The sequence below is a fragment of the Mya arenaria genome, chromosome 10 (assembly GCF_026914265.1).
Source record: "Mya arenaria isolate MELC-2E11 chromosome 10, ASM2691426v1".
In the NCBI taxonomy this organism is placed as follows: domain Eukaryota; kingdom Metazoa; phylum Mollusca; class Bivalvia; order Myida; family Myidae; genus Mya; species Mya arenaria.
The window spans coordinates 50,214,286-50,225,738 of NC_069131.1; the positions used below are offsets into that span (position 1 = coordinate 50,214,286).

Below are 11,453 nucleotides of genomic sequence, written 5' to 3' on the forward strand. Positions count from 1 at the left end.
TAACTTTAAAGGTTTTACATATTGCGACCAAACTTAGTATAGCTTATATGAAGATTTTTTCAGAGATCTTTCATGAGATTATTTTTGGGGCAGCAAGAGTTATGGTCAAGGTCATTTTTGCTAAAATTGGAAGATGGTTAGTACTGAATAACTTGTGTAGTGATTGACATAGTGTGACCAAACTTGTTATATAGGTCAAGTTTATGGAGACCTTTTATTGGATTGCATTTTGACCCCCTAGGGTCAAGGTCACTGTTACTAAAATAGATTGCATGTTGGTACTAAACAACTTAGGTTATGGTTGACATACTGTGAACAAACTTAATATGTAGGACGATTTATAGAAAATTTCCATGGGATTGTGTTTGGGGGGCCCAAGGGATCAAGTTCTCTGTTACAAAACATAGAAGAAAGCAATTAAATCTCTTCTGCCAATCATTAAAATCCCCGGTTTAGTCACATCGGGGTTCTTGTGTACTTTTTAATTTGATTTATTTTTTTATTTTTTAGGCACATATAACATCATTGTTTTCACTTCTACGACAAATCGGCGTAGTCGAGCGCGCTGTCTTACGACAGCTCTTGTTTTTGAGTTAATGTTTTGAATTTTAAGAGCCAGCAATACACAGTGTCTCAGCCTTTTTTCGATCATAATTAAATATCACACTATTAAAGAAAATACTGGAAAGGTATGTTTTAGCGATAATTGAGCCATTACTACCGCTTTTTCCTCGCACAGTTGAAGGTCATAAATCTTTTTTGTATTTGTCTACCGTAAAAGATTTCTTATCAATGCAAGACTCAGTCTTTGGCTAACTTAATGAATGTAACAAAATCCACTACAAGAGTCCAGACGTGCGTTAGTGAAGTATATGGATAAAGTGGTTAAAAGTTTCTCAGATACTTATTCATTTGAACTGTTAAGCTACAAAGTTAGGTTCTGCATGGCATCGGACGTTCAAAGAGAACATAAAATATATACAAATTCTAAAGCATTGAATTCAATTTATTATTATAATATATTGGTCAGGTCAAATAAAAAAACGTTTTCCATTGAAAGAATGTGTATATAACTAGAAAGATAAATTTGTAGCGTTGTAATTGGTATATAATAATTGAACCTTAGTTTAGAAACAAGGAGTTGTTTTCATCTTTGCAAACGTGATTGTGGATGCTGCATGTCGTTTATCCAAGCACAATTTCAGGGTCTGTCCACCCTCTGGAAAGAGAACATTGACAAGTTAACAATTCATAACGATATAGCCTAGCTGTCATAAACTCCCTCAAATTAATGTCGCGACTTATGTTTTGTGTTGATTGTCTGTGTCAACACAGCAATAGCAAGAAATAAAAGTCAAATTCCCCGCCTTAATGTTCTATACTGGAAATTGACAGTTGCAGTGGCCGTTAGTGCAAACCAAATTACAGTCAGAAGTTAAATGATGCGGCCAAATTATTCAATCCATTTGCGTGAACCGGGTCTATACGAAGTTATCAGTGCCGAAAATTATACCAGCATACTGTTTTTTAGCAAATATCATAAGTACATCAAGCACAATAATATCTTCATTGTTTGTAAAAGTTAAAAAAAAAATGAATTTCCCATCATGTAAAGCACAATCCATATACTTAGTGTGTTAACGCATCGTATTGGCCTGATTTGAAAATCATCTGCTCTAATAAGTGATAAAACCAAATAAAACACTTATTCTTTAGGAAGGTAATAATAGTTTTCCTCTGTAATTGCATTTGTTTTATATAAACAATGTGACTTTATAAGCGATCTTTTGGCCCTGGAAGACCGCAAATCTATTTAATTGATCAGTCGGCTTCAAAATATTTTGAAGTCTGGTACACAATCACGAATGTTTCCTTTAAATGACTTTTAATGACCTTTGTTTCTGAAAAAGAAGGGACTCATTAGTTGCAAGGTGATCTTGATGGAATGTATCATCAATCGCATTGAAGAAGTTAAGCTAGCAATCATAACAATCCATACTCACGACATCTCACACACGGGTACAGCTTTAAAAATTGTACATGGGGCATCGGCCCACTTGAAGTCGTGCGGGGGTTGGTCAAATATTGCGCAATCTTCGTTGTTGTGTGCATGGTCATCTGGTTTAAAATCTAAAATCAACAACAGTTGTGAGAATTTAAGTGTTGCTTATTTAAAAATGGTATAAGTGAGAGAGATAAATCATTCCACAAAAAGTTATTTTAAGACGTTTTATTTTTTCGGGCACAGCCCTTTATCAATATTTAACGAAACACAAATATTCTTTATATTATTGGAGTCGTCGTTTCCTTATCATAGTACGTTAATTTATTACAAGGCTGATATTTTTTCTGCGCCCCTGATAGCATTTTTTTCTTCTGGCGGTTCTTTTTGCAATTTTTTATCAAAAATATCCAAATTATTGTTCTTTTCCCTGTCAAAAATATAACAGTTTTAATCCGATCATTAAACATAACTTTATTCCAATATTTAGACAACATTTAAATGTTATAAGAATATAATTCTTCATATTTTCAACAGCGCTTACCAATCTTCATGAAACGTGGTCAGAATATTAATAGTTTCAATAATATATTTAGATGAGCGGGTATACGGGTTATTTCTGATAAAAAATCAGGTCACTAGGTCAGATATTAAGGCAAAATTCGACAGTTTTATAAATGTATTTTGTCTATCTTTAATTCCAGTAGCATTCATGTTTTCACAACAATGATTTGTTTGTTTTGTTTATATATGTTCTAACAAAACATGCTATTTTACAATGATTTGTGTGTTTACATATCGTCAAACAAAAAAAAAGTTTTTATACCATTTTATTTAGTGTTACAAAGACACTGAAATTTGCTGTATCATTATCAAAGTTACAAACTATGAAACGATGTGATGAATGATCTCCTTTTTATTAAGCCTATTGGAGCAACGTTGTAGTTTCAAGTACATTAACTCAAATAAATTGAAATCGAAGTTTAGTATTGTTTTTGGCTTTAAAGGGACAGATTTTAAATATTGTTGAAATCGAGTGATTTGACTTACTTCAATGAACAAACACCACACATTAACTAGCAGATATTCCCAGTTTTGTTATTAACACTTCTGCAAAATAAAGCTTTTACTTTCATAGTTTTAATACAGCAGAGCATTTAATTAAGCTTCAGTCAATATTTTATGAATATTGTTACAAGTGTTTCGATGTCGGACCCTATAAATCGTGAACGAGTCATTTTGACTGCTGAGTTCACTGAAACACTCTTTCTTCTGCAATGAAATACTAGTGGTACCCGGTCGAATATATTAATGCTATCGTGCGTTACACTATACCTAGAAATGTAGCTCTAGTGTCTGTGTCAGTCCACAACCAATGTCCTTCTGTGAGCTCGTCCGTTAAACCCATCCACCAGATGGCCGCTGTGTAAAAGAAATTTTATTGTGCGTTAACGCAATATCAAACAACTCCTCTTATGTTAGGCTCAATTTTAACGCCAATCATACCGTGTCAAACTTAGTAAATTTCTAGACACCTCGTGGCAATGTATTATATTATACTTATGTACAATATACGTTTCGTTTAATGAGTTAAGTCAGGTCAAAAACTGAGTTTTATTATATAAATACAAACTTTATTTGAAAAGAATTATACTTCGAGGCGTGAGAATTTCTAAAAAATCGTAATGATATTTGAGAAAGGCCGCATTGTAACGGTAGTGTAGAGTTTAACTCATACCGCACTGTTACCGATATTGAATGTACAGTTTCTTTCGAGCATGTTAGTTTCGTGTTATCCCGGGCACTTACATGGCTCGTTTGGTGATAATAACACATGTTTGGTGTGTTTTTCGTTTTTCCTTGTCAAAGATGAGCTAATGTGATCAAATTGAATAGAGAAATCATACTATATTAAAACGAACTAGAAAATAATAACTTGTTAAAAGTTCTTGGTTAATACTTCTTAACGGTTAATCTTGATACGTTCTACCCCAAACAATATGCATTCTATTGCCTTGATACACAAATGGTTCCTCACTGAGCTGATAATATTTTTTTAACAATTTACCCCGTGTTTCATCCGCTACGAAAAAAATCCAAAGCTGATATGAAAAAAATCAACTGTGAAATTATGCTCATCGAAGTCATTGAAGTCAGAATAATCAAGTCAGTTTCGTTAAGTTATACTTGAGTGATTTGAAAAAAATATTTACCTAGTTGTGTTGCGATTGTTTGTATCATGTATAATGGGACTTAAAAGTACTACCAAACTATGACCATTCCTTTTGACCAGATAAAAAAGAAAGACTTTGAAAGATATTTGGTAAGTACATACGTATATCATACTGTTTCTACGTACGTTTTAATTGTCTCATTCGATCCTTCAGAAAGTCATTCTCGTCAGAGTTGTTCACGTGCACAAGATGGCTGCTATGATGACGGCAGTATTCCTGCAATACAACAGAAGACGCGTTTACAAAAGGATAGCTTGTATAAAGGTCGTTCAATTCCCAACTGCATGCATTATGCCCCCACACCCTGGGTCCCGCCGGTCATAACAGCTTTTGGTTGCACTTAGGTAGGTCACTTTAATGTTGTGGTACTAACAGAATGACCACGAGGTATCTTGAGACTAAATTCCCTTTGTAGAGATTGACGCTCTTCCTCAAAAAGTGTTTTACATTGTAGAATCTCCCCTGACTCAATTATTCCCAGGATATTGCATTCGCCCGTATGACGAGGTTATGTCACAACATAAATTTCCAGCGTAACTCGTAAGAGGGTTACATATTCCGAAACACCCCATAGAGGATATTATGATATGATGGCAAGATGTCGTCCAGCAAAATGTACACACGTATCCGTCCAGATCTGTCAGCGTCTTAATACATGGATGCGTGTCATAATAGTAATAAGAATAATAAGACAGGGACATGCCAAGTAATTAAATGTAAGACACATACAGTTCCTCCGTCGATAAATCATTTTAATTTTGCGTTTCTTGTTCTAAATATAATCTGGCGAGGATGTCATTAATAAATTGCATTGATTTGTTTGCATCATCTTGAATAAAAAATAAAACGTTTTATCAAAATGATACAGTTTATTTCTGCAAGTTTTCTTAATCCATATATTTATAAATTTGGTATAAGTTTAGATAACCTGCGATGTGGAAAACCAATTCTACATACGGCACTGGCATGATACGGGATTAGACAATAGCGTGCCGTGGATTATTCTGTTCGGTGTTATGTGTTTTCAACATGGAGAAGGGTATGAGTAGGTAATACATTCAAAAGTACCGAAAAATCGTGTATTACCAATTTAATTTACTACTGAAAATCTACTACGGCTATAACTAAGTTGTTTTTATATCGGCAATTAATGTTGCATACATTATTGATTTGCGATGAGGATACAACGATAATTAGTCCATTCTGAAAGAACTTATTAAAGAATTAACACATTTTCACCCGAAACTCACTGAATGTGTTTATTTCATAAGAATTTCAAGTGCCAGTACTCTAGTACGACTATCGTAAGAGTATGAAACTTTTTTCTAACGCCATGTTTTACATCAGTTTACTTGATACTAACATTGTGTCTAATAATTATCGTCTAATTTCGTGCGACAACGAATAAAATAGTAGTATGTTATTCCTATAGCAGTACAACATTTTGAAACCAAATAGTTACATGTCATCCTTAGCAAACTTCGAGTAGGCTAGTATAGTTACAATAACTTCATTTAGGTTGTCCGGTTAGCGCAGTGGTTAGCGCACTCGCTTCTCACCTAGGCGACCCGGGTTCGATTCCCGGCTTGGGCGCATGTGAGTTTGGTTTGTGGTCACCAAGCCGGACAAGTGGGTTTCCTCCGGGTTCTCCGGTTTCCCCCACAACACAAGACCACACTCTCGCGTAATATCGTGCCAACGAGAGTGATTAATATAATGTTGTAATAACTTGTTTCACAATCGTTGTAAAATAAATATGTTTAAACTAAACTAACTTCATTGGTAGTGCTTACCTCAGCCGTAGTAAAAGTCATTGGACCTTCGACGTGTCCAAACAAATAACAGGAACCCTCGTTAGCCATCCAACCATTTCGGCATATTGTATATGTGCTACCTGTGTCAAGTTAAAGCTTTATTTATTTTTTAAATTTACTTTAAACAGTACACATTTTCTGTCGCTAGCTAACATTCAGGGGAATACCTATACATTCATCGGTAGGATCGTGTGTACAAAATAAATCAGGCTCTCTCCAAAGAGGCAAGTGCTTAAATATGTAAATCGGCTAATAGATGTATATTACATATTGCAACATTTTACAAGTTTCGGTTGCTTGTAATATCATTGAAATTTTGCTTCCCGGCTGCTTTCATTACTGATTTCTTTATAATGTTCCAACCTCATATAACATCTTGAGAGAAACTAAAATAGAACACACGTTTTCCTTTTAGCTTTACTCCAGCATACAATGTTTTTAAATGGATAACTTTATGGTCAATACATAATCAAGTAGTGCTATTACAAATGATCACAAGTTCTTTAGAAGGATTCTTTGTGAATAACATATATATACAGGTTAGGTAAGAATTGTGTTGACTTTTGCCAGAAGCGTTTGGAGTATATTTTAACAAACCCTTCAAAGGGGTTTCATAAATCACTTTACAATGCTCATAAATGTTGAAAATTTCAAAATATATAGAAGGGTGGATGTATATAAATATGTTTTCATAAACCAAAACATCGATATTTTTTCAAGGTTTTTAAGGTTTCAATACTTTATTGAGTGATAAACAGGCTTTGTATGACGTAATATAACACATTTACAACATAATGTTTACATTAAAAGTATATATGCAGAGTCATTCTTACCTTGAACGATTTCCACTCCAATAAAGCATAGAGCCAATAACGATTGAAACATTGTTTCAAGTGCCCTTGTGTGTCTTATTAGAAGCGATTTTTCGTCAATTTGAAACTATAATCGTGTCAGACCGAAGACACATTAATAGATAGCACTTCGGGAAGGTCAGGAGTTCATGGTTCAATTAAGTTCAAGTGGAAGCGATAAGAAAGTGTTATTTCTGACTTTAAGATTCTTAAATTAAAAGCAATTTGAATAGTGTAAAAACTGGCTCAATACATCGAACTATCTAAGCGGCTGCCGCAAATTCACACAGTAAAATGGTTCTAAAAACACACTGGTCACTAAGCCCTTTATATTGAGTCGGAGAACAATTTGTATTTTAACAATGCTATATTTGTAGTGTTAAAATATATATGATTATGTAAAGCGTTGTAAGACCAATAGCTTTTTAGTGATCAGTATTTAGCAAAAACATTATTCAAATCCCAATAAATCAATGGCATGGATCTTTCCAGTTTATTAGATAAGATATTAATGATTTAAATCAAGAAATATATCATATTAAGGGACAAGTTGATTTTTCTAGAAATAAATCAAGACGATTCTTTTACACTTTCATTAAAATTCTGCTGTGAACAGCACACTGCTCTTTATGATAATGATATTTTAAATTGTATGCATTCTTTTTAGATGGTGTAACGTGCGACCGTGAAACAAACACCAGATATTTCTGGCGTATTGAAACAAACACCATAAGATCCCTTCAGGGAAAAGCATGCTCGACCCTGAAGGGGTCCACTGGTCTTTATATACACTAACTTCTCTATTCTCACATAACCCGGGCTTTGCTAATTTGCATATTACCAACCAAGTTTACATCCGGTATGAACGTACTTTCGTTTTATACGCCGGATTATTATTATGAACGTACCTCCGCCGCTGTAGACCTCCGCCTCCTACAGGGGGCCGTTACACTTCAACCATCAGGAAAGCAGAGCTTTAAAGATTGTTGAAGTTCCAACTTACTATGCCTCACAGGACAGCTGAGCTTTCTAGCAAGTGCATAGAAGTGGAGACTATGAACGCACATCCGCCGCATACAGCGGAGCGTTACATTGGTATTGACAAACTTGTAACTTGGAGAGTTTTGGTTGGTGTATGTTAAGGTGAATCTTCTTGTGATGAACTTGTTCGTTTACAAGCTGAAATAAAATGCATTGAACATATTTTAACGGACTCTCTCATGTTTTAAAGTGGGTCAGGACACAACAAATTTAATAGTGTTGATATGCATATAAATAATCTTCCCCATCCTTCGTTGCTGTGCACACATTGTGATCAAATACATTGAACATCTTAAGCCGGGCAAACAGATATGATTACTTTAAAGACCAGGAAGATGAACATTTTCAAACATCAGTTGTGTAATATAAATCCAGACATGATACAAATGTCTTGAACAAAATAATGCAAGATAGTCTACCAAGACAAGTGCAGAAGGAAATAACATATACTTTGATCATTAAAGGGACTCACTCATGGTTTGTAAATTTCACTTTTGTACGAAATAAAGTATGGCAAATTATTAGAAGTGTAAAAACTAAGATACTAACAGCTGGACCACTGTTTATATCTGATTAAATATCTTCCTTCAGCCACAATTTTCAATTGCGTTCAGGCGCGTATCCAGGCAAACGCACGTACGCCATTGTGTAACATTGGTAAAAAAAAGTGGGATAAAGGAGTACGGGGAGATTTGCCCAGCTGTACCAGTTGCTTGATACTGTATTTTTACTCATTCTGCCGCAGTAACAATATTTTTGAAATAAATAGGTGTGTCTGTACGCTTTCTTTTGCTTGAAGAATAAAGTATTCAACATGACTTGTTTGTCTCCCTTGGACGGTAGGTATTTTATCGCTGTAAGTGTACTGACAATAGTACCCTAAAGGATGTTTGCGAAGCGGTTATTTTCAAAATGGCAGCGTCATCAAATCTAACGTATGATGACATGTTTGGCGAGACAATCGATGACAATCGAAAATATAAATTGTTAACCTTGACTAGTGACGATGTTCGTTAGTATACATTCCATTCTAGGTTAGTATCTGCCTAATGGAATTCTCACATAACACTCATTAAACGTCTACTTCAAGACTGGAGCAATGCCGTCAAAGTAATCGTAAACCATGTCAACTTAAAAGGTCACTTGTAACAATGTCAGGCCGCAGCTATTATGGGTTTATCGCCGACGAAGAGACCGATGCCAGCATGATGGAGTAAATGGCGCTATATTTAAGGTTTTACGATACAAACAAAGGTGAAAGTTGTATGTGAAGTCTTCATTGGATTTACATACTGCAAGTCAACCACAGCTTCCACAGGGGAGGCACTGGCAGATGTATTGGTGCAAATTTGCGTAGTGCGAAAGTAGAAACTGAGAAAATGCACGGTCAAGGGTATGAAAGAGCGGCCAACATGTCTGGTATCCAAAGATTACAAGCAAGAAATGCAATTTAGTTTTTGTCTATAGGTATGCGCCCGTATCTAAGTTGCAGTCTAAACACACTGTAAGAGACACATATCCTTAACTTTGCAATCATCCACTCGTCGAATATCAAACAGTAAGACAGTATATGACAGAGACAAATTTACACGAGAGAGTCAACGATGGACTGTGAAGTGAACAATGTCATCATGTGTTTCATACACAACATTGGAAAGGGCATTAGAAGTAGCTACCGATGCATCGTATCCTAACATTAGGATTTGCATGATTGTACTGGTATGCATACGGCAACGATTGGGCGCTCATATTCCATTATGCGCCGCGTTAAGACATATCTACCATGTCTACCCAAAGCGCGAAATCAACGCCGAGCAAGTCGTGGATATCTTTGCATGAAAAAATGATCACAGTCTGTTTAAGATTTAAATTGCTGCTATTGACATTCACATCACCATGTGTGCATTTTTAGTTTTGTATAATGTAGATTGTTTTTGTTGCGTGAACAGTTTAAATATACATGTAATCAGAACGTTTATGACAAACAAAATGTCATATTGACACTTAAAATATAGCAACTTTTGCGTCTTAATTCTTTAAATACCCCTACACCAATTCCGGGAGTGGGTAAGCGACCTCATGCACCTTTCCTCAGCCATAGCGGTACTGCTCGTGTCGCAGCAAAGCTGTTCACACTTGGCGCACACTTCAAAAGTGGCCATACCGAATTGATAATCTTAATTTAATCGATAGCGGGCGACAAGGGTGGATTTTCAGTGTTCAAAATTTAACAAACATTGACAAAAACTGAATAAATAAAATTAAAAATATGGATTTCTAGAGTATTATATCCAAAATAATAATGATCTGAGTGAAGAATACATTTTATTCATGATACACTTTTCCAGATATATGGACATGTAATTGTTTATATGATGACCCTTTAATTTGTCCATCAGTAGAAATTATTTCCCGATGTCTTATTTAAATGTAATCCATTAATTTCGACTGTTTTAAAAATAGTTATCAACATAACACTGTTTTATACTGTTGACCGGAAAACAGTATGAACTGTTACCCGCGTGTGAGGCTACGTCATAGTGACGTCATGGGTTTTACCGAGATTCTAAAACTAAACTGAATAGCGTTTAAACTCGTAAATTTCCGGAATTGGTTTTTAATTTTAATTGGTTCATGGACAGTACCGAAGAAATTTCATACGCTCACTCGTCTATATGATCATGATCACTACTAAACGTAAACAATCGATATCAGACGTAAATAGACGCGGTTTGAAGATGTTGACAAAAATATTTGTATACTAACGTGTTTGAAAAAAACCCAAAATAATCAGGTAATAAAAACCTATTTGCTTCGGGACATCAGTTAAGAAGTCTTCCGGACAACAGTTTTAACTGTTACACAAATGCAAATTAAACAACTGTGTATTGCTAACAAAAGCATCACAATTAGTTCGTTTTTTATGGATCTTTGTTTCTTCTTTTAAATGTAGGTATGCATGGAAACTAGATCAAGATGCTAAACTTAGAAACTTTGATTTTTGTATGACCTGGAGGTCTTACACAAACAAACTAAATAATCGCTTTGAACTGTTCCACCCAGTTTGTACACATATAACTGCCTACATCCAATCAATGTAAATGAGCGGTCCTAAAATGATTAGACTTATAAATTGTTTGGATTTGCCAGGCTTAATATGCAGTTGATACAGCTTTCCTAACTGGATGGCTAACTTGAAATCACGGACGAGGCGCACATTATGAGTTCGATTTCTTCAGCGTCTGCACCATCCTTGCAAGTTATAAAAACTTCTATAAGAACATGATTCCGCTCGTGACCTCAAACAACTATGTAGTTACATTAAAAAATTATACCTAGGTACTTAATCGTTCGAAATCTTTCTGATGCTCTCGAGGAATCTGTTTTTGACAACAAATTGTCTACAAGGGGAACCTTGCTATGGCAGACTTTCAGTATATGCAGCCTGTGGTACAGTAGCCACAATATTGCGCGTTAAGGTTTTTTTAACATTTGGATATTCATTTTGTTC

At 35.1% G+C, this 11,453-nt stretch overlaps 1 protein-coding gene across 1 annotated transcript; it reads right to left on the bottom strand.

Moving 5' to 3' along the window:
• Window positions 1-1,030: 1,030 nt before the first annotated feature.
• On the bottom strand, window positions 1,031-6,984 carry LOC128204128 (C-type lectin domain family 4 member G-like). Its single transcript, XM_052905493.1, has 5 exons — window positions 6,884-6,984; window positions 6,030-6,130; window positions 4,362-4,452; window positions 2,004-2,130; window positions 1,031-1,219 (listed from the first exon to the last, which is right to left on the bottom strand). The coding sequence occupies exons 1-5, from the start codon at window positions 6,933-6,935 to the stop codon at window positions 1,186-1,188; spliced, it is 405 nt and encodes a 134-aa protein (XP_052761453.1). The 5' UTR covers window positions 6,936-6,984; the 3' UTR covers window positions 1,031-1,185.
• Window positions 6,985-11,453: the final 4,469 nt, after the last annotated feature.